The 24,219-nt window shown below is 32.8% G+C and overlaps 3 protein-coding genes across 3 annotated transcripts; all 3 read left to right on the top strand.

Moving 5' to 3' along the window:
- Positions 1-5,769: 5,769 nt before the first annotated feature.
- On the top strand, positions 5,770-8,806 carry LOC132727917 (uncharacterized). Its single transcript, XM_060713512.1, has 5 exons — positions 5,770-5,897; positions 6,042-6,206; positions 6,833-6,977; positions 7,286-7,579; positions 8,200-8,806. The coding sequence occupies exons 1-5, from the start codon at positions 5,853-5,855 to the stop codon at positions 8,388-8,390; spliced, it is 840 nt and encodes a 279-aa protein (XP_060569495.1). The 5' UTR covers positions 5,770-5,852; the 3' UTR covers positions 8,391-8,806.
- A 4,116-nt stretch (positions 8,807-12,922) lies between these two features.
- On the top strand, positions 12,923-19,642 carry LOC132727914 (uncharacterized). Its single transcript, XM_060713509.1, has 5 exons — positions 12,923-13,079; positions 16,517-16,731; positions 17,410-17,554; positions 18,235-18,462; positions 19,303-19,642. The coding sequence occupies exons 2-5, from the start codon at positions 16,540-16,542 to the stop codon at positions 19,554-19,556; spliced, it is 819 nt and encodes a 272-aa protein (XP_060569492.1). The 5' UTR covers positions 12,923-13,079; positions 16,517-16,539; the 3' UTR covers positions 19,557-19,642.
- Positions 19,643-19,972: 330 nt separating this feature from the next.
- Positions 19,973-23,554, top strand: LOC132727913 (uncharacterized). The gene is made up of 5 exons (XM_060713508.1): positions 19,973-20,117; positions 20,981-21,181; positions 21,594-21,738; positions 22,143-22,367; positions 22,966-23,554. The coding sequence occupies exons 2-5, from the start codon at positions 21,008-21,010 to the stop codon at positions 23,247-23,249; spliced, it is 828 nt and encodes a 275-aa protein (XP_060569491.1). The 5' UTR covers positions 19,973-20,117; positions 20,981-21,007; the 3' UTR covers positions 23,250-23,554.
- Positions 23,555-24,219: the final 665 nt, after the last annotated feature.

Below are 24,219 nucleotides of genomic sequence, written 5' to 3' on the forward strand. Positions count from 1 at the left end.
AAAAAGGGGGCCAAACCCAAACGCCCAAAAAAAAGCAAAAGTCCCCCGGCGGGAACTTTCAATTGTTTCAAACAATTTTTCCACATGAAAATTTTTGGGAAGGGTCCAAAAAGCAAAAGGTTGAAAAAAGGCAATGGCCCTTTGGGAAAAAGCCCTTTAAGCGGGAAGTTTGCAGCTTTTTTGACAAGTATAAACCCAGGGTTTTTTAATGACCCACGCATGGGGTTATTGAAACACTGTCGTATCTTCGTGGGGTTTGAAAAAAGACAAAGAATTGAACCCTTGGGGAAAAAATTTTGAATATAAAAAATTACCCAAAGAAATTTTGGTTTATTTATATCTTTTTTTTTATAAAAGCCCCTATTTTTATTTCCAACCCAATTAAATCATTGGTTGGCCCTTTACCCCCACTATACTTCTGGCCTCCCTAACTAAACAGTCCCCTTTTTTTGGCTTTTGGCCGTTTAAAAAAATTAAAATTTATTTTAATCAAAATCCCTTTTAAACTCGGCTAAATTATTCATTTTACGGTTTATTTATGCGTCACCAAAAAAGCCGAAAAAGCTTAATGATCAAAAAAACCCTGTCCGGTTAATGACCCCCTTTGGAAGAGATAGGGGTTTTGAAAATAAACATTAAATTTTTTTCAAAAAGTTTGTTTGATTTTGGATTTTTTCCTTTTTTTTTCTTCTTTTTTTCATTCTTTTTTTAAGTAAAATTAATTTTACATTTCTTTTTTTTTTTGTTTTTTTTTTTCTATTTTTTTGGGAAATTTTTCAACGCACCGGCCCCAGGGAAGATTTTTAAAGGTACGTTTGCCTATAGGGGGTTGGGGGAAGACTCAAATCCCACCCTAACCCTTATTATAACCCCCGAGTGAAACCACCGACGTTTCCCTAGGGGTACCGGGGGTAAATCCCTTCATAAAAAGAAACCAACCCGGGCCCTTCCGGTTATCCAACCCCCCCCGGTATAGATTTGGTTTACGTCTGCCAAACCTTTTAAATTTTCGGGGTTTTTAAAAATTAAAAAACAAAAAGAAAATTTTAACCCCCTGTTTTGTAAAAAAATATATTATTAATTTGACACAAAAGGGGGTTTATTGGGCAAAATTTAATTCTTTCTTTAAGATTAAGGGGGTTAAGTTTCCCACATACCACCTTTCTTTTTAAAAGGGTCAGTCTTAAATGGTTGTCAACTTAATGTTTAAATTTTATAAATCATTTATCCCAAAAAAATACAATTAGTTGTTGGGTTTTATAAAAAAGGGGTTTTGTTAATTATTAAACTTTTTTTTTCACCCCAGTAAGGGCATTTCAGAAAAACCTTAAACTCCAAAACATTGGTAAATGTCATTTAAAATTTTAACCCACAGACGTATCTTTTCAAAGTTTTTTTTGACTGGGGTGGGAAAAATTTTTCCCTTAACCTTAGCTTCAAAAAACTTTAAATAACCCTTGGGCAAAAAACATTGCGAGAAAAACATGCCCAAAAAATGCTGTAGTGAAGATGTAAAACATTTATTAAAATTAAAACCCCTGGGTTTCCCTCCCAAGCACAAAAAGAAAATCAATAAACTTAAAAATTCTTAAAATTTTAAATGCAAACAAATCAATATTATCCCCGAAAAGGAAAAAAAATGTTTGCAATCATTTTAAAAAAATAAAAAATTTAAACTCATTCAGTACAATAAAAACAAACAAAACTTCTTGTTTTTAATTCATTTACCAATATATTTTCCCGAAATAAAAATTTTGTTATTGAACCAAACAGCAAAATAGTGCTTAGAAAATGTAATAAACTAAAGAAGCCTATTAATAATAATTTCGTTACTTTTGTAAACCCCTAAAACACCTTTGTTTAACCCAATGCAAAATTTAAAAATGAAGCCCCGAAAAATAAAATATTATTGCTGACAATTTTTGGAAAAGTCTACCAAAATCCCCCCCCAAATACAGGCCCCCCCCTTTTCCTTTCCCCCCCCCTTTTCACAAAACCCCCAAAAATTCCCCAACCCCCTATCCTAAAAGCCCGGGTTTTTTGTTCGGGACTTTTTAAAAAATAAAAATTAAAAAGCTTTAAAGGGCTTTCTTTGTTTTTGTAACCCTTAATTTTTCAAATCACCCCGATCCCTTCTTCTTTTTTAATAAACGTCAAACCCAAAGATAAAGGGGAAACCCCTAAAAGGGCATTAAAACTTTTAAAAATTAAAAAAATTAAAAATTCCCAAAACCTTTAATTTAAAAACAAATGTTTTAGGGGAATTTTTTTATATTTACTATTTTTTCGAAATTTACAATTTTGATTCGCACAATATTTTTTTTGAAAACAAGCTCTAACAAGGAAAGGAAAAACCAAAAATTTTTTTATATAACCAAATTACATCACTCTAAATAAATTAAAAATTTTTTTTCCCCGGGGAAAAATTTTTTTGTAAATGGGGATTTTCTTTTTTAAAAACAATTTTTTTAAAATCCCGCCCAATTTTTTTTAGAAATTTGGGAAGGGCGCAGGACTTTTAAAAAGTTAAATTTTCAAGTTAAAAGGGGGTTTTTCTTTTTTCTATTAAATCCCTTTTTGCCAGAAAATTTGTGTTTTCCCAAAACCTATTGAGCCCCGACGATGACCGTGGGTCAAAACTGGGACTCCGGTTCCTGGGACGTATGCGGGCTTCAACCCAAAACTAGAACGAGAAATACTACTTGCAGCACTTTCCCTTTCCCCTTTTAAAGGGGATATTTTTACCCTTTTTACTAAAACAAGGGAAAAACCCGTTTCACAATTTTTATTTTTTTCTTTTTTGAATTTTTCAAGTAAAATTTCCCCTTTTTAAAATAAAATTTTTTAATATTTTTCTAGCGCAGTCGGCTAGGGGTTTGGGTTTACAAATTTTTTGTCAAGAACCCCCGATTTGATCAATAAAAACCCTTCCAAAAACAGCTAAAAATAATTTGGAAACCCCAAAAATTCCTTCCCAATTTTTTTATGTTTAAAACATTACATTGGGGTTTTTAAATTTTCGGTGATTCGATCTTAAATTTTTAATGAATGAGAACGGGGGAAAAAATTTTTTGATTTAACTGCTGGGAAGGAGTATAAAAAAACAAAAATAAAATTAAATTTGTTTAATTTATTAAATTTAAACCCTATATCTCTTACGAAATTTATATCTTTTACAGGGGAAATAACTAATTCCTTTTGGTTACTACGACTATGTTTTGTATTTTTTTATTTCCCCATGCAACTTGTTGCATAATTCAAAAACTTAAAATTTGATTACCTTAACATTTGGAAATCCAAAAATTTCTTTTTTATTTTAAAAATTTGTTGTAGTTACTGATTTAAAAATATTTTTTTTAAAAAACTAGGGGCGGGCAAAAGGAAATGGGAAAACAATTTTTTACTGATTTAACAAATCCCGCTAGAGCGAACTACGTAAGAAAAATTATAAAGATCCCCTTTTCCATAAAGGGGTGATTCCGAAAACTCTCCCCTTTTTTATATCATTTTTCCATTTGCCGCAAAAAAAGGGGTAACCCCCCCATTTTTGAAAAAAAAATCCGGGGTGAAAGGTTTTTTTTTTAACTTATTTAAATATTGTTTTTTTTTTACTTTCCATAAAGCTGTTGAATTTGGAGGGAAATGAGAAAAATTTTTGTGGGAAAAAAAAAAAATGTACATAATTTTTATTTTCTTTTTTCCTTTACAAATTTTTTTCCTGATGGGGCACAAAAAGAACCGTTCCAAATTGGGCATGTTTACTTACAAAATTTTAAAAAGTCTTTTTAATTTGGGGAATTACTTTCCTTTCCAAGGACCCTTTTGTGAAAGCTATTTTATTTAAAATTTGGCCCTTTCATTAACCAGGCATAAAATTAAAAATATAAAATTTTGCAAATTAAAGTTTACAAAACCCTCCCCAATCACAAAATAAAAGTAATCCCAAAATTTTAAATTTTCCCGTTGAAAAGGGATTTTTTGCGCGCCTTTTTTGCGGGGGCCTTTCCAATTTCTGCATTGGGACGCAACACCTTTTTACTGTATCTTTCTTTGACTTTTCTCCGGGAAAAAGTTCCCCCTGCTTAATTAAACAGGGGGCCTGAATATTCGTTTGGGGGGGATTAGGGCGTCAAAAAATAAATTCCCCAGGGGAAAATTTCAGGGGAATTATTTAAATTTTCCCCAATGGTTTCTAAATAAAGGGTTAAAAAGAATCCCCAATGACAAAAAATGGGAGGGCCCTGGGCGGAAACATTTGTATTGAGTCTAAAAACTTTTGGGCCCATTAACATAACCCTAAAAAGAACCCCCAAAAGCGTAAAAATTTTTTTTAAGGATTATTTATCATAATAGGACGATTCGTTTTTCGTAAAAAATTTTCCCTTCAATTTTATTTTTGTTTTTATTTTAAAAGGGAAAATTCAAGTTACAAAATAAAGGGGCAAAATAAATTTTTAAATTTCCCTCGGGGTTTATTAATTTTTTCCTTTTACCTAAAACTTTGTTTTTTTGTTGTTTTTTTTCAATAGTCTAACGCAAATTTCCAAAACCCTTTTTGGTCCCCCTTTTCCCCGGGGTTTTTAAACCGCCCAAACGGCTTTTCTAGGGTACAAAGTTTTAACTGACACGTAGGGTTACAATTTTTAATTTTTTCCGAAAATGTTAATTTCTTACCCCCGGTGTATAAATGTTTAGCCCAAAACGACCCAAAATGCCCATTATACTAATTTTGAGTCAATTTTTTGAGGTTTAAAAAGCTTTTGAACCCGGGACCTAACCCATTATCCAGCCCTCCCTTTTAAACCTTCAAACTGACGACTACCCCCAAGAATTTAAAATTTGTTTTTTAAAATTTAATTAAGTGTATCCCAAAAATGATTAAAAATCCCCCCATATATTATTAAGCAATTTAAAAATGTAATTGCGTCGTAAAATATTTTGGGAAACATCCCGCATCTAGTAACACTAGCTGTCTAACTTCTAAATCAGCATCTTATCATTTGAAAGTAGCAAAGAAAGCTTCCGCGTCTATATTCATCGTACCCATCTTTTGATAGAAGGAAAGATATTGCATAAACCAGTATTGCATCAATGTCAAAGTTTCTACAAAAAATTAATACTTGAATATTAATAAAATTTTAGGGGCCTGTAATTCCTAAGAAATGACTAAATTTTTTATTTATTTGAAAGGAAAAGATATCGGTTTTATAAAGTTTAAATGATAGCTTTAGATGCTTATTACCTGAAGGAAATACATGCAATGTAAAATTATATGTCATAAAAGTAGTAAAATGTGAACAAAATACTATTTTGACTTACATACAAATAATAAAATCACTATAAATGTACTTATTGCCAAAAAAGCAAAAGAAATTAAAGATGGCTCATGTAATTGGCCAATGAATCACTTTTTTGGAAACTATAACAGGACACCAAAAATAAGATTTATAAAGAAATAAACAAAAATCATTCCTGTGACATAATAGGCCTTTAAGGGAGATTTTTAACATCAAAATATAAAATAGCACAGAATTCATTTCACAGAAATTCCAACGTTTCACGTCAGGTTGTACGGTTTTCGGCTTGTACTTTAAATTAAGTTTCAATATCTAGGACATGACAATCATTACTCATTATTGCGTTTTGACCTATTTCTGTTTTCGGAGACAAGAAAAAGGAGACTGTTATTTGCGTTATCAGCATCTCTTTTTCCTATCAACATTATTATCTTCATTTGATTGGATGATTAAAAATCCCGGATTTAAATTACAGGGAAAAAAGTTAGTTTTTTTGCCATGTTAGGGAAATCATAAAGATGAAAGGATGGTTCGGCTGTATATAAATGGAAAGGTATGACCGGTTTGTTATTCACCCTGCAAGTCATAAACTGTCAACAGGTAAGTTCGAATGAATTTTCTGTTATTATTTCATTAAACTGCGAATCAGACGATATAGTTTGAGTTTTAAATGGAGATTTTAATCTTGTTGAGTAATTAAAGGATAATTTTTCAAGAGTGTGAATATGTTTTTATTCTTTTCAGATCATGGCTGTCACAAAAGCATTCTTCCTATTGGGCTTGGTAACGATAGTCAATGGACATGGTCGGCTGATAGATCCGCCATCCAGGTCATCTGCATTTAGATTTGGCTTCAATACACCACCTAATTTTCTTCTGGACAAGCAACTAAATTGCGGAGGAGTCTGGGTAAGTTACCGGTCAAACTACCGTTACAAAGCATTATCAATATCATATCATTTATTATACCAACCATTTATTCGTTAAATTTGAGGAAAAAACAAATATTTACATAAAATGAGATGTTATTTGTACAACGTTTATTGGCATGGTTCTTACTAGTATTTACACATCTTGAAATTATGTAGCATGCAGTTTATCACGGTAAAATTTAAAATCACATTGTTTAAGATCTACGCTAACATAAATCTTCATATATTTATTTATTTGTTTACTGGAGATACATTTCGTTTTGAAGTAGGTTTTTTTTCGTTTTTTTTTCTTTTTTGTTTCTTTTTTTTTTACTTTTAGGGTGATAATTTGACTGCTTCAAGTAAGCAGTAACATATAAATTAAAAATATGTCGTCTTATTCATATGTTTTAAATACACAAAAAGTAATATTCCTACCGATCATAATACATATAATCTATTCTTCAGGCAGGGCATGTATTATTACACATCTTACAGCCAAACGGAATGTTATCCAGCCTCAGCAGTTACATTTTATACTTGTACTCATATCTATGTTCATTTTATTCCGAATAAAGATATATTACTAACATGGTTAAAACATTCGGTTTGGGTTCTTTTAAGAATCAGTGGCAGGTAAATCATGGTCGTTGTGGTGTATGCGGTGACCCGTACCAGGGTCCACGTAAAAACGAAGCAGGTGGGGTATACGCTACAGGAACAATTGTTCATACATATAAAGAGGGTACGCAGATAAATGTTGTAATTGGTAAGTGACTGTCTTATTCATGCAGTATGACATTATCAATTGCAGAAAAAAGTATATGCATCTCTTGAACGGAACAGAATGCGAATGTAGGAACTATATCGATTTTAATGTTAATAGAGGATAGGTAAATATGAGCTTGAAAAACGTTTATCATTTATCCTATAACTTGCGTAAGAGCATTCCTGTATATTTACATTACAGCAATGACGTTGATACAATGCATTCTTATTACAATCACGATTTATTGTAACGGAATTCCGAATAATTTTACAATCTCAACAATATTGATACACTAAATTTATAAACAATTAATTCAAATATAATATTCAACTTATTTCATTCTGCTGAGTTCCTAGTAAAAGCGTATTATCTTACAGACATAACTGCCCCTCATGGCGGATGGTCCGAGTTTAGAATTTGTCCTAACAACAACATTCATAAAGCTGTCACACAAGAGTGTTTTGATCGATATCTACTGGCGACACCTAGCGGAGAAACCAGATATATTCATCAACGTGAAGCAGCTAATATTACAATCCCTCTCGTGCTTCCAAAAGGTCTAACTTGCTCGCAATGTGTTCTACAATGGAAATGGAATACTGGTATGTAAACAATTCAAATATCATGTATTTATCATATGATTTTATATAATTTATTCGAGTAGTAGTTTAAAATATATATTTTGTGTATCTTAAAGTGACAAACGTTCATCATGTCGCTACTATATATTACAAGAATAAAGTGTCGGAGGACCAAAAACCTAAAAACATAAAATTTGAATTTCTTACATAGATCACCTAAGCCTTTTAAAAGAAATATATGTAAAGGATAATTTACATATATGTTGAAATTTTTTTAATCGTAATTCATGGTATTCTTAGCCTGATTTTAGTGACATAGGTTAAAAGGATGATTTTTTGGTCATTTTCCACAGTTACAATAGTTACAATAATTATTCTAGAAAATATTGTTATCAAATAATCTGAAACATAGCAAACAAGTCTTTGAGCTAGACATACATCTAATGGAACAATAATCTCAAAAAAATATTTCAAGTTCTGTCATGTCAAATTCCTTTTAAGCAAACAGTTCAGGCTGTAAAGCAACCGAATGCTTATTCCAGCTATCTGACTATTAGAAAATGTTAAGATACTGAAATGCTTTAAACTATTGACAGTTTACTTATTAAATAGATAATAAAACTGTAACATATCTTATTTAGCCCATGATTATAACTGTGACACAGTTACCAAAGAATGTTGCAAAGGTTGTGGACCACAGGAGCAATTCTACGGCTGCGCAGATGTCGCAATAATAAAGACATCAAGCGGTGAAACTTCGTCAACAACGAAAACGACAAATCTTCCTAATGAACCTGTCGGTTTCATTCCTATTGGAAACAATTTCCCTTAAGCCGTCAGCAAGCGATTTCTATTTCTTGTTCTATGGAATTGAACGTGTTGTTTTGAGGGGAAAAGTTTGAAAACAGTTCAAATCAGTCACTGATTTTGCATGTTTGCTTGGGATTTGACGGAAGAGACATGGCATCTGAAATGATGGACATTTAGATCGTTATAGTGAGGCAAAGTTATGTTTACATAGGAAATGTGCACATGAATGTAATTGGTCAACAACGTAATAGAGTTTTGGAAGGGACATTTCATTGTACAGTTTTATTTCCATGTATTATTTGACAACTTGTATTGTAAATAAACCTTTGCTCTTTGTTTCTACATGTACATTTGTATTTCTTTCAACATTTTGTCTAATGTTAGCTTTTTTATAACATGCGAAAAATGTAATATATTTACAATAAAAGCTTTTTTCTACACTGACTTTTGGATGGTATATTTGTAGTTTTTTAAGTTTATTTAAAAACTTGTTTTCTATTAGTAAGATTGATTTTGTCAATTGTTTAATAGAAAGAGCATCGAAACACAAGGCTATCTGATGTTGCTTCTCGAGTATAAATCATATTGTCGAGTGTTTTGATGGTATTTCCTTTTTTTATCATAGACAAAAACAAAAACACATTCCCAGTCGTCACAATATAAAACCCCTGAAAAACGTAACCAATGAACGAGCATCTGAATATCGATCCCTTTCTCTGTCGTCAAAATACTTAAATCCCAGAAAAAAATATAAGCCAACCAATGTGCATGCTCTATTTCATTTCCAACAGACAATGTGATAACTAGAGTGCAGGTAACTAATACATGCACTCCAGTTAACTCACTGCATATAATGTGTATACAATTTATCTCTGACACAATTTGAACACAAGGTCCCCAAACTATGATACAACTTCCAGTTATATAGCCGACGGTACCTGTACTTGTAACAACATACACAATGTCTTAAAGTAATCATGAAGGAATAATGAAGGATATCAGTGTTTCTAAATAAACTATTAATAAGCATAGGTGTTGTGTCTTCTTTAATTAAGAAGCGCGACAAACGCTGCAACAAAACAAATATAAAATAAAATAACAAAAACAAAACGCAGCCTTATAATCAGAATGCTTCACTACGTTTGATTGGTGTAACCAGTATCTAATTATAAATCACTTTGTTTTTTGCAATTGAAATATCTGCAATAATAATATGCACTGCTCGGTTAACTTGTCATAATTTTAATAAAATGGTCATAATGTCTTAATTCGTATGTATATTAAATGTCAAAGTTGTCTTGCTACACTATACGATTCCGAAGCAGACATTTGACGAATATCAGGATACCTGAATACGTGATGGCATTCTAATTCAAACTGAAGACGTGATGGCATTTCAATACAAACTGTTTATAGATAGGTTAAGTGTTCTTAAACAGGGTATTTTTTGTTGTAGATAATAACCATCCTGACAGGCCTTATACCTCTGTTACCAAGGCCAACATTGCTCCTAAAGAATTTGTTGACGGGACAGATGTGCTGTTTTGTCGGAAAAAGGTAACAGCCAGTTGTACTGACATATCCGATGAAAGTGTGCAAACAATTCTGACATATCGTGTGGAAACTCTAAAAGTTTTCGTTTAATGATTACCGCGGAAAAAAAGATCAATGAATAAAATGGGCCCATGGATCCCTGAAACGATACAATGGCTGCAACGTCGTGATATATTTCTAACTAGTTAAAGTGTGATATACATGTATTTCTTACTATTAAAAGTTGACTGACTAAACGTGTGTCCATATTTTGAGCCAAAGAGAAGAAGTTAGATATGGAGTGAAACGATGATAAATTAAATATCTTATTCTAGTTAAAATGATCCTCACAATAATTATTGTTCGTTTCGTCATATTGCATTCGGGCAATAAAAGTACACATTAATTAAATTTCAATAAAGTGAAATAATATTTAATTTACAACAAGGATCGTCCTTGCAAAGGATGGTGAGGAGTAATGACAGTTGTTTTGGCCTTTGTTTTATACTAAATGATCCCCGTATTAACATCGTGCATTTATCTCTATAACATTTTTTAATTCACAAGTCTCAAGAAAATGCTTTCTTGAAAAATCCAAAAGGTTCTCTAGGCTTTTCATCACAAAGGTACTAAATTAACACATTTTATCATCCTAATGGGCTTGTTAAAATCGTGACAGGATGTGTTTGGGTAAAGAGCGATACAGAAATCCAAATGTAATGACAGAACTTCTTTCAGGACCCTCATGTTGCTTTTCGTTGACATTGGTTACCCTTTTTAAGAAAGGTTTGCATAAGGGTAAAGTAAACTTATGTATAAAGCAAGGAAATGCTTGCTTGAAATTCAAACTATGTTAAAACATTTTGTTGTTAATCGTTTGATATCACACTCTTGTTCAAACCTTATTAGATAATGTTTAAGATATGTTTCTGTTACTGTTTTAATATGTGAGCACAAAGTTATGATTTTGTTGATGTCAGTTTTATTTTTGGATGAAATATTTACGAAATATTCGAAAAATATCGAAGAAAAGACTATAGAATGATAAACATACAACAAATCAGGGAATGGCGCCTGCAATCTTGAACCGATCTTTAGAAAATATTTGGAGAAATTGAAAGACGTTCCTGAATATGGAAAGGTAACTGAACAGCTGCTTTATTGTAAAACAACACACACATTCATTGACTTGACTAAATTTGATGTTTTTTTGTTCCAGATTTTCTTTTCATTTTCTTTCAAGGCTTATATATATGCTATATACTAACCTCACAGAGGATAATAGCCATAGCTTGTCCCACAAAATTTGTATAATTTATAAAATATTATAGCAAACTTATCTATAAAAAAGTAAATTATTGTTATATTAACCCTGGAGTCAATATCAGATCTGTATGCATGTTTTCTTTTTTCTCTCAAAAAATCTATAATACATGTATGCATAAAATGTTAATGTTATATTTTTTTCCCGGTGACTTACATTGTAACCTGACGTGACGCCCATTTCAAAATGGCGACGCCCATACTGACGTCTTTTAAGGTTCGTCTCACAATTAACATTGCATGTTCTAGATAATAATGAAAAAAATGATAATTCTATTTATTTACTAATCTTTGTTAAGCTATAATATTTGACTTTTTCTCAGCTAAATTCTAAATAGACGAGTACCTCTGTATAGACAATTTATAGTGCGCGTGAGTGAATGCGTGCGCGTGTGTGTTTATTGTTTTGAAACACTAGATAAGAGATCACCAATTTTTACATTAAAAGTTCACTAATTTGACCTTTGACAATACAGATATTTTAATTTGCGGTACAAGGAAGTTGAAACATCAGAAAGAGTTAGCGTGTACTCCATTATATCAAAACTGTTCAAACGGTATCTAATTCCGTCCCTCTTTTTATCACGGAAGTAAGATAGGTCTATCTAGTTCTTTTTCTCTTTGAGCTGTAAATATTTATGCTACTCGCCTTTGAAATAAGCATTCATTGTGTTATTTTAGGCATATTTTGTAATTTTAAACGCAAACATTACAAGCAAGTTTGCTAACCGTCTGAGAGAAGCTCGTGTTTATACTTAAACGTGTTTTGTCGCTTTAGTATGATTTTCAAAATTTATCAAACATTATAAAAAGGTATTGTGATTCATACAGACACATTCACAGAGAAAAAAGCTAAACCTTAAGTTTAGATCCAGAGAGTTTCTTAAGATGTATTTTTAAAGCAATTATTTTCATTTTACTTTTTTCGAGATACTCTTTTAGCAGTTTATCTGTGGCAACAGGGCCGAGTGATTTGCGCGTCGGCCTATAATTCAAGGGTTGCTTGCCTGGTGGGTTCAAATCCCGTCAGGGGTAAGCAAATGTTTTTTTTTTTCAACAAAAAAACTTTACACTCATAGCTTAGTAATAATATCATGTCTTTTATTAAAGACAGATGGCGGGAAAGTGTATAACGTCTGTGTTGTATTGATACAACTGTGTTATAGCCAACAGTTACAGGTGTGCGTCAATATCTAAAGCTGCGAGTCGGATTGGTTGCTCATTGTAAATCATTTATACTTCAGATTAGACCTCAGGTAGAGTTACGCACACAATCTTGAAGCAATGAAAACGTTTTTTTACATTCAAGCAGTTGTCGAATCTTTATTGTTTTCATGGCTTCAACTAAAAAAAATGTGAAGAGTATGCTATTTTTGGCCAGCTGACTCTCGGTCAATATATAGGGACATTTTCTACTTCGTTATAATCGGCTTTTAAATTAGCAATGATTATGGATTTACTTTTACACATTTTAATAAAACTTTTCATTACAGTGAATATGGCGCCTCAACGGAGAGCCTATATTAAGATATAGAAAAATACATATAACTGAATTCTACGTTATACATTTAGCATCATTTATGACATTATTATGAAATGAACTCTTTAGAAGGAACGACATTAAATTTATATAAAGATTTTCATATTTATCTTATCTGTAAGAAGCATTTTTTGTAATGTCGCAACTTGCGTGAGATTATATAACGATTGTCCATATGTTTGACTATAAATTATTAGCATTGTTTAAACTATTTATTGACATTTTTAAATATATTTCTATATCTATTACAAGTTTGTAACTTAAACGTACAAGCCGACTTTTGTTAAGTTCATGTGGATTAATTAAATCAATGAGGTATTTTTTTATAATTGAATATAGTTATATAACTGGAGGCGTAATATCTTCAAAAATCTAAAACGTTTTTGAGCCTTTCCTTTATAATGCGTAAATAACATATTAGTATAACTTGATTCATATTAAAATATTTTTTCAAAATATAGGGATCAGTGGAGAGAGTTCTTTTCGAGCCAAGGCCACGTATCAATTGTTTATACTCAGGAGTGTGTTTAGTTTTGCTCAAACTTTCATCATCACATATTTGTTACAACTTAATATCTTTTTTCTAACTTTGTAACCTTTTTTAAATTATTTTTTATCCGCGAGGCATACACAACGAAACGTAACGTTATATGTGACCAATACAAATACTGACGTTAGTAAATTTGATTTCTGTCTTTTTCGTTTCATTTTCTTTTCCTTCTTTATATTTGACATTACTTGTTGACTAGTAAAAACATAAATTATAAACCACTTTTTCTATCTACATGTATAGATCAATTTTAGATGTACTGCCTGTAAGGGGTATGTTTTAACTGCTTGCATTATTAATACTAACAAAGCTAAATTGTTTTCTTTTAATCTGGACAAAAAATAGCATTAATCATTTTAGAGAAATTCAAAATTAGTATTGATTGAATAATAGTGAACGGTGTAAACTATGAGTGCCGGCTGATCTTGGTCTGTACTGGTCACACTTGTATGTCTATTGCCGCCAGCGGACTAAAGGTTAATTGTATCATAGTTTGGGGACCTTTCTGTTGAAAACGTGTCAGAGTTAAATCGCATACATATACATGCACACTGCGTTAACTGGAATGGATGTATTATTTACCAGCACTCCAGAGCATTGATTGGCTCATTTTGCCTGGGCTTTACTTATTGTGACGACAGAGAAAGGGAAAGCGGCAGAAATATCATATTCAGATGCTCGTTCATTGGTTACTTTTTTCTGGGGATTTATATTGTGACAACAGGGAACGTGTTGTTATGTTTGACTATGATACCAAAGAGAAAGAACACCAAAACACTCGGCAATCTGATTTATACGCCCCCTCGTACAACTCAGATAGCCTCGTGTTTCGGTGCTCTTTCTATTACATAGAGTGGACATATTTAGGATGACTTATCTGTAATACCTTTGAACTTGATGAACTGTTTACCGACATTTAAGAGAATGTTATCTTCTTGTCTGTCTATACAGCGGACTCAAACATTTGTAAATGGCTGTCAAAGTGTTGAAATACATTAGCTATTTTCCATCCGGGTTTATGTATATGAGGTCATAGCGGAAAGTGAATTGTGCCGTCTTAAATACCGGAATATCTTGGTAACAGTACGATAACATGTGTGTCTATAAAATGTACACAATGTACTATCAACTGTTTACAATGTATTTAATTTATTAACATCCTTATTATTCATAAGTTCATTTAGTACGTTTTATTTTCTTCCATGATTTATATCTGTGATTATAAACCCCATTGTAATGCAATATTTATTCTAAGAAATAGCTAAACATATTTTAAGCAGGAATGTTAAAGGTGTTATTTATATCATAAGTGATGAAATATACTAAAATTATTTCAAAATCTCTTACAATCACATTGTATTCATGTCTGAAGGGAGACATTTTTATTTTTTTTTATAAATAAATGTAAAACTAAATCTCTTTTAATTAACGCGCATGAAATTGATATATAATTTTGTAAGAAAAAAGAAATGTCATCATTCCTTTTGAAAATATTAAACTTTAAATTTCTGTAGGTTAAGTAATGATATCGCGTCCTTTCAAAATTCTATGCTTTCGGTTAATGTTATTTTGTTTAATTTGAATCAAGATTCAAACAAATATGTGTCTGAATTTTATGCTGTCCAATGTATTTTGTATCTTATTAATGACAAAAATAATAAAATGATTTAATGTACTTAAATTACGCTAAAATGATATTTTTAAAGTCCCGCCTTTATATTTAATTTTAGGACATTTACAAAAAAATGAATGAAAAAAAAAAGAAATGAAAATTTTGTCTGTGTCTCCCTTTATACTGCCCTCACACATACCTCGCGACCTTACTGCGTCCTTACTGCGACCTTGCTACGACCCAGGACGCAGCACAGTCGCCATGGACGCAGCAGGGACGCAGCGAGGTCGTAGCGAGGAACCCAAGGACGCACAAGGTCGCAGACCGTCGGCGACTATTTTGAACATGCACAAAACAGTCGCAGAAACTCTGCGTTCTTGCTGAGTCCTGGTTAGGTCGCCGTGGGATCGCAGTGGAGTCGCCATAGTCGCAGCAGCATCGTAGTAAGGACGCAATAAGAACGCAATAGACGTAGTACACTCGTACTAAGGACGCCGCTGTTTCAACAGACTGTGGACCACTAGAAGACTGTTTGTATGCGTCTCCGCCAGTGGATGAAGCCGCGATTTCTACACACTGTGAACCACTACCAAACTGCATATCTGAAGCGGCGACTGGGTCAACTTGTAGCACTTTAGAGACCCTCGCTCTTTTGCCTCGTCCGCCTCTCATCTTTGGAATAATATGGATGATTTAACTTAATACTAATTAAATATACGTCTTCACTCGTTGAAGGTCAGACTCAGAATGAAATTTACTGGTAAAAAGTATTGTTTTTATAGACGTAGCAAGAACGTAGTAGGGTCGTCGTACAGTCGCAGGACAGTCGCCGGACAAACGCAATAGTCGTCGTAGAGTCGCCGTAAGGACGCAGAGAACATAGCACAGTCGCAGCTGGGTCGCCGATGATCGCCGTGGGGTCGCCTTGGGGACGCAATACAGTCGCAGTGGAAACGCCATGGACGTAGAAGGGTCGTATTGAGGACATAGAGAAAACGTACTGAACACAAGACTGCAGAGCCCCGGACCGTCTGCGAGAGAAATTTTGGAAATTTGAAAGAAAACCAACGATTTTCGAAAGAAAAATGCTATTTTACTAGTTTTCAGGTCGCAGTAAGGTCGTGGTTTATGTGTGAGGGCAGCATTAAAGCCGAACACGTTCCTGGCGCTGTTGGTATAACAGCTTCCATATCATGTATTGAAAATTTGAAGATAGAAAACGTCATAGCGCCTTTCTGGCCTTTTTAGTACAACCAATGTTGCATTTCACGAACAGAACTTGAAGTAAGAATCAACGTTTGCAAATATCTTCAATATGTTTATGTGTGTTTTTCAGTCTCTCCCGATGGATCTACCTGTTAAATTAGTAAACCGCCCCGCTTTTGGAAACCGGCTTTCACTCACGCCTGCTAGGGTACGTGAGGATGACGCACTTTTTCATTATCTCTCATGTACAGTCTCAATCAAACCGAGTCTGCAATTTTCATGTTATTTTGCTGTGATTAATGCTTCCGAGGGATAACTTTGTTTCCAGATATTTTTCTCTGTTTATTACGTATTATGCATTATGTATAATTTATTTATTTGCAGATACTTAAACTGAATGAGAAAAAATGGCATTTTCACTAAGAGGAAAGCCTATCTTCAAACTATCTATGTTCCTAACAACCCTGTTGTCAACTACAACCATTGTCAAAGGTCACGGACGCTTGATGGAACCGCCTTCGAGGTCAACTGCTTTTCGATTTGGCTTTGCAACTCCTCATAACTATAATGATAATCAACTTAGCTGTGGAGGATATTGGGTAGTTGATATAAAGTATTCGAATTTATGATAAATCTACTGGAAAATTATATTAAGTCCTTTGCAATTATTTAGACCTTAGTTTAAACTACAATGACGAGTAAAGCATATTGTCATGGCAGTTTATAGTCATGTTATCGTTAAAGGCCCTTTGAGCCCCAAAAGTGCTTAAATTCATATTTTTCAAAAGCCTTTTACTCTTGATTTTTTGTTTTCTTTATCAAATAGGGCGTATTGACCAAATAGCAGTCGCCTTTTGCTTCTATGGCATAAAAGTAATTATTTAAGTTAAAGTGATTAAGCATTTTGAATGGAAGTAAAAATTCCACTTCGTTTACATTTTGCCATATTTATGACATAAATTTCACTTCAAGGACTTCTCTGTTCAAATGATAAGCGCGTATCATGCTTCAGTTCCATTCTTATAACATTATAAAAACAATGCTTGCCTTTTTAGGGAAAATTATTAGTATTTATTTCTGCGGACAAATGTGCCTTTATTTACTCAAAAATACACACATAAAGAAAAGAAACAAATAAGTTTAAACTTATTTTACAAATTAATGCAACCCTATGTTTAGAATAATGGATCAGAGTTAGTATTTCAATGCTGAATACAATTTAAGCATATATTGATAATAAAATACACAAAGGTATTGTTCTTATTATTTGCAAACAGAATCAATGGGAACTGAATCAAGGACGCTGTGGTATTTGTGGGGATCCATACCAGGGTCCACGTGAAAACGAGGCTGGCGGGAAATACGCTAAAGGGACAATAGTTCGCCATTACAAGGAAGGGCAGAACATAGATGTAGAAATTGGTAATTTATTATACATGTACGATATACAATAAACAGGAGTGTGGATGGTAGCGGGTTCAAGACGTATGGTCAAATCAAATGATTCTTGCGTTGGTTTACACAAATTTATGTTAGTTAGATTGTGTTGGAAGCAATAAGCATATTGAAACACTATCAAATCTTTTCCCGGAACCAACAAGTTCTAAGCAATGAGTGTAAAGTTTCTTGTTCAAGGAAACAACGACTTGCCCCTGACAGGGTTTGAACACACGCGGTCAGCAATCCTTAGATTACTAGTCCGATATGTTAACCGCCTTGCCACGCCGCATTGATTTGCCTTCTGGGGGGGAGTATGATAATTTTCTTTGCGCGGATCCAAATTCTATAGGCCTATATTTCAATACCCTTCGTTCCAATCGCCCAACTATTAGGTATCTAGCAAAGTTACGTATATATACTGGGATAAAATTAGTTTTTTTTTTGAGTGACTAATTATGTATTAACACAACAACTGATACTGGTCCGAAAAAGGTAACAGCCTTTTGACATTTTTTTTTAAACATATCTTGATAGATCTATTATTCTAAGCCTTGTACATTTCAAAAGTTTTGTATTATCAAATAATAAGCTTTTTATAAGAAAGTTAATGGGTTAAGTCTTTAAGACAAATAACAATTTAGACATATTTATTATCTTCTTAGAATTGATGGTTGGACACGGTGGATGGTCAGAATTCCGGATATGCCCAAATAATAACATACACAAAGCAGCAACACAACAATGCTTAGATAAATACCTTCTAGCGACACCTGGCGGACAAACTAGATTTGAACATGCGCACATGGAGATTGGTCTCCACAAATATGAATTAAAGCTTCCATCTGGGCTTACGTGCACTCAGTGTGTTCTACAGTGGAGATGGAACACTGGTAGGTGAAGTATATATCGATTCAATCAATCTTAACCAGTACGATATCAAATGTAAGTCAGTCACCAATCCAGTGATTACACAGAGACATGTAATTGAAAATCGCAGACAGAAAAAAAGAAAAGTAAATATCCCCAACGCCATTTTGATTTTTTATACCTTTACGGTATATATGCTTCAATGAAAAACTCCCAAAGACACCCTCACAGATAGTTCCTCCTTACATAACTTCGTATATAATTTTTCGGGATAATAAGGTGATATTGGATATTTCCCCTACGTCTCTTATAGGCTTACCTGTCCTTTGGTTAACCCATACAGCCATGTGTTATTCAAAGGTATATCTTCAAAATCATAGTATCATTATCCTATAATGCAAAACAAATTAAATGTTGTTTTTTTTTTCATTTTAACAAAAGTCATGCTTTAACAAGATAATTGATAAAGATATGTTGAACTACATTTAGCGTAAAAGTAACTTTTATGACGCTATTTGGTTTATTGACGTCGTATCTTACGTCATATGACGTATTTACGAGAAATCTCTTTTTAAGTCCTATGTATTTGAGAGGGGGGAATAGTGTGAAGCGTGTTAGAATTAATGGTATATTATCGCTCATTTGCCTTTACATATGTATATAAAAGTGATTTAAAGACACATATCGGAAATCTAAAGATTCACCCTTACATTTTATACAACTGACAGATCTGATTTCGGTACAAAACAATCACTTTTTAAGTTGAAAGAAAAATAGGCCAGCTGAGTTACGCATTACCTAATGTACGACATAACTTTGCTATATTTGTGATTCTCAAACTTTTATATGTTGTAAAATTTCAGATTCTAACAACAATTGCAATTTTGTTACCCACAAGAATTGCTGTAACGGTTGCGGACCTCAAGAACAATTCTACGGTTGTTCAGATGTATCAATCGAACGTGCCACAAATATCGTACATTACGCGTCACAAACAACGCCACGTGCTCCACCACATCCGTTTCAAGAAAGAGTTACTAGACCAGAGAGACCAATGGGTTTCATACCAATAGATGTAATGGGTCGTTATTTGAAGGAAGCCAAAATAAAAACATAAAAAATATCAATTACACATGAATACATAATCATGTTTTACATAGTTAACAAAGTTTTAAATGAATTTTAGTAAAGTTTGATGCCCTTGATTCTTCTTTTATTTGATCTGACATTTTGCTATTTCAAAATTTCATCCTTTTTGATAATAATTTTATATAACATTAAATATTTACAGCTAAAATTAATTATAAAGAAAGGATGTAAAAATCTTTATTTCTGTTTGGAAATACAGGAATTTAGACTGCTTTTGGATTCATTTTTTCCATTTATATTCTGACTCATTCTTGAATCTATAAACCACAAACGTCTTTATTTCATAGAAATGAGCAGTTTCCTCCTTCACTCTGTTATCAGCATCTTAAGTATCAATTCTACATTTCCTGTAATATAATTGGCGGAATACACCCGGAATAAAATTTTAAAGATAAATTTTAAATTAATAACAAGACGATAATCTTGCTGTCAAACAAAGGTGCGCACGTGAAGTACATTCGTATATATATATATAACTGACTCTGCCAAACATTTCATACAGAGATAACTGGACAATCATTGAAATAAGGTAGGTGATTTTTATTGCTCATTCTTTTTAAGTAAAGAAATAAAATGACAATTTCGATCCTGTTAATATCGGTGTTGCATCGGAAATAATATTATGCCTCAGAACCGAATAAACTTTAACTTCTTAAAGAACCTGTAACTCAATGTTTATGGTTTTATATAATAAATATAATGCCCAAATGGAAATGTATCAATATTGTAAGTTCCAAAAAGCATTAAAGATATTACCGAATTTACGTTTCGTGTTAATAAAGGGTGGTATTTAGAAATTTGTTTTCTAACACAAATATTTCAATAAGAAATGAATGCAATATATTTTGATGATTAAATATAATGTGTACAAATATTTCAATGTTTGAAAATTGTTTAGAAACTTAATTATATACATATATATAATTTCACTAAAGTGTAGTAACTATCTTAATTACAACATACAGAATTTTTAAGCAAGGGCATACATGAATTTTATAAGGTATAATTAATGATATTAGCGTATGTTAGATGCTTGTAACCTGCAGAAATATCGATAAATGTGAAAAGATTTGTCATCAATTAGCAAAAATGTAAACAAAATAGTATTTTGACTTCAATATATAAGAATAATAATTTCTAAAAAGCAACAGAAGCAAAAGATGCTTCAGGTAGCTGGCCAATGAGAAACTTTCTTGAAACTTTTGAAATACATTAAAATAATAAAAAGATTTTGAGAAAAATATAAATCATAATGGGCCTTTAAGGAAGGTTGTTATTTTAACAAACAAACTCCATAATATACAAGCAAATCTTAACCTTTATAATTATCTTGTGTCTTTGACAGATTCTTGTAAAGTTTTCTTTACTTTCATTCTTTTCGAACATTTACAGATAACTACAAAACTGAAAAAGAAAGAAATGCAAGGAAATATGTGGATAGTTTCTTCTGTTGTGTTATTGAGTCTGATCAATTTTGTTACGGGGCATGGACGGCTTATAGACCCTCCATCTAGATCTAGTGCACACAAACATGGATTCCCCTTAATACCAGTAAATACTATGGATCATCAATTGAATTGCGGAGGTTTCTGGGTAAGGCAATTTATCAGGCCGTTATTTATCTATTTATTTATTTATTATTTTGAAAAAGGTTATGCGACACTGTCTTTGAATTTATCGGCCATTTCTCTATAAACCGGTGTTATTGACGATAATGACCGTTCTAGCTCAGTTTCCATCACTTTAGTTAAAACAAAAAGAATAATCATATGTAAATAATAAAGCATCAAATACTACAATTACAGTGTAAAGTAGCAAGTTTAAAAGTAATTAACGCAGTTGATGTTTTTCCCATTTGTTTCCGCATAGACATGGCTACTATATGAATTATTCAAAATAACATCAATTATGCTTTCAAGTTAATTTCATGAGAACATATCGTTAAGGTTTGCATAGTGTGACACTTACATTAACATTTGATAATACACTTGCTCTAATATTTCAGAATCAATGGGGAGTTAATCAAGGTCGTTGTGGTGTTTGCGGGGATCCATATCAAGGTCCTCGTGAAAACGAGGCTGGCGGGAAATACGCAACAGGAACAATAGTACACACTTATACAGAGAATGCGCAGATAATTGTTGAGCTTGGTATGATTGTATTTATAGGTTGATAAATATAACTGTTACTGTATCGTCTTTATTATAATATTAAGCACTGTAGATTTAATAAGAAGACAGAGCGGAGGTCAGTAGTCTTAATTGCAGATAATTTCGTTAGATTCAAAAGTCAAACTGTATAAAGGTCATGTCACGACTTTCCAGCCGTACTGATGGCAGGATGGCTTTAGGTATAAAGCTAATTCTTTTTTCAGGCACATGCGTATAACAAGCTAGCTTGATAGTTTCTCAAATGAAATAATTAATAGCACAACTAAAGAGCTAGCGGGGAACTAATCCGAAGTCAGCGGCCTTGTTCACAGGACCTCTTACTTTATTAATAAGCATGCCGCAGAAATATTGGGACAGTTCATTAAATGTGCTCCTCATTTCAGATATAACTGTTGCACATGGTGGATGGTCGGAATTCCGAATTTGTCCCAACAACGACGTACATAAACCTGTCACGCAACAGTGCTTAGACAAGTTTATTCTAGCGTCACCTAGTGGCGATACCAGATACATACACCAGCGAAAAAGAGGCACATTAAGGATTCCACTTGTTTTACCACCTGGTCTAACATGCACTCAGTGTGTTTTACAATGGAAATGGAACGCTGGTTAGTAATAATCTCATTATATTCCATATCTAATACAAATCTTTGTATACTAAAGAAGGGGAGTTGGTTGGATCGATTCGTTTTCCGAAGAACTAATTTTCTTACCTAGTTAATGTAAATGGCATTTTATAAATCTTCAAATATACGTTCTGTCAAGTATGTTAATCTAACAAAAATTACAGAACTATGTAGCGAATTTCAAAGTATACCACTAAAAAAGCGACGGATTCAATCATACCGATTGAATTTTTCACCATTTTCTTGCTAAATTTGTCGCCTTGGTTTATGACCGCTTTATATTCAAAACTATAAATTGCAAGTGTTAAGGGTTTAAATCAATCTCACCATCTCGACTCTTTCCGTCAATAAGTATTTAGTATGGAAGTCAAAATACTACTTTGTTTTCATTTTGCTTTCTTTACGGCACAAAGCTGCATGTTCAGTGCTAATTTTTTTCAGTCGTAAAACATCTTACGTGCACTTAATGCATTATGAAAACATTATTAAACATTTCTAATTAAAATGTATTTCTGAGGCATTATGTGCCTTTAAAAGAAATATGGAAACAAAACATAATCTTATGTATTGTACATTACAGCCAGTAATTTCAACTGCGATCCAATCACCCACAAATGCTGTAAGGGTTGTGGCCTGCAAGAACAGTTCTACGGCTGCGCTGATATATCTATAATAAAACCATACAGGCCACCAACAATCAAACCATACAACGGACAATGGGCATTCAACCATATTACAACTGTGAAATCAGACAGCGCGAAAATTGCATCAAAACCTACCACAGTGAAACAAAATTTCATTCCTCCGTTTAATCGTCAAACTCAACCATATGGCTTTATTCCGATCTTCAATCGCCGTGGTTAACTGCACGAGGTTCTCTCGCTAACGTCTATAATTCAATGGGCTTTCAATAAAAAACATCCTTTTGTATACAGTTCATATTTACAAGTACATTTTTTGATGTATTTTATATGATTTTTGAAGAAGTGTTTATCTGCAAAGACAAGACTGTTTTACATTTTACATTTTGTTAAACGTATCTAATATTGACAGTGATACTTTATGTCATGTCTGAATGTTTTTCATGCATAATCTATGTTTTTCTATTGCCTTTTGTCTTTTGTATTTTTATCATTTTACAATTTTATTAAAAAACACTAGTTACAAAATTGTGTTGTTTTTTTACTTATAAAGGATAATGAATTTAGTTGTCTAGATTCTAATATATAAACATGTTGACCGGACGGTTCTATTCAAAACATCATGTTTGTTCGTTCGTTTGGTCGGGTTAAACCCCAGATTATCAATATTTAGATATAGTGACACATCAGTGTTTGTCCTTCATTTAATGAGGACTTCTCACAATGAATCAACTTAATCCATAGAAAAGGGCAACATTTGCACAGGTATTAGACATAATTTAATCACTCCAAAGACTTGAACTAGCATACTTAAGGTGCATGGACGTTACTTTAACCTTGCCATGAATAGTTAACTTCAATGACGATAGGTTCATAAACTCTGTTATGTTATAAATAACGCACATGGTGGGATAAGATAATGTTCATAAATATCATAATGCAACATGGTAGTTTGCATAGTCCGAACAACCAAAAGCGTGATAATAGTTGGCTGACGCAAAGTTCAACCGTATCTCTTATCATCTACATCATTCATTGCAGCTGACATTGATGAACTAATGCTAGCGTGTGGACGTGAAAAAGAGCCTCCTGTGGGGATTGCCTTCAATAGTTGAGACATAATATTAACAGCCATCGCTTATCCCTTATCGTGATCGTAAGAAGCGACAAAATAAGCCCGAATGCATATAACT

Source organism: Ruditapes philippinarum, unplaced genomic scaffold, assembly GCF_026571515.1.
Source record: "Ruditapes philippinarum isolate M1 unplaced genomic scaffold, ASM2657151v2 ctg4788_1_1_1_1, whole genome shotgun sequence".
NCBI lineage: Eukaryota > Metazoa > Mollusca > Bivalvia > Venerida > Veneridae > Ruditapes > Ruditapes philippinarum.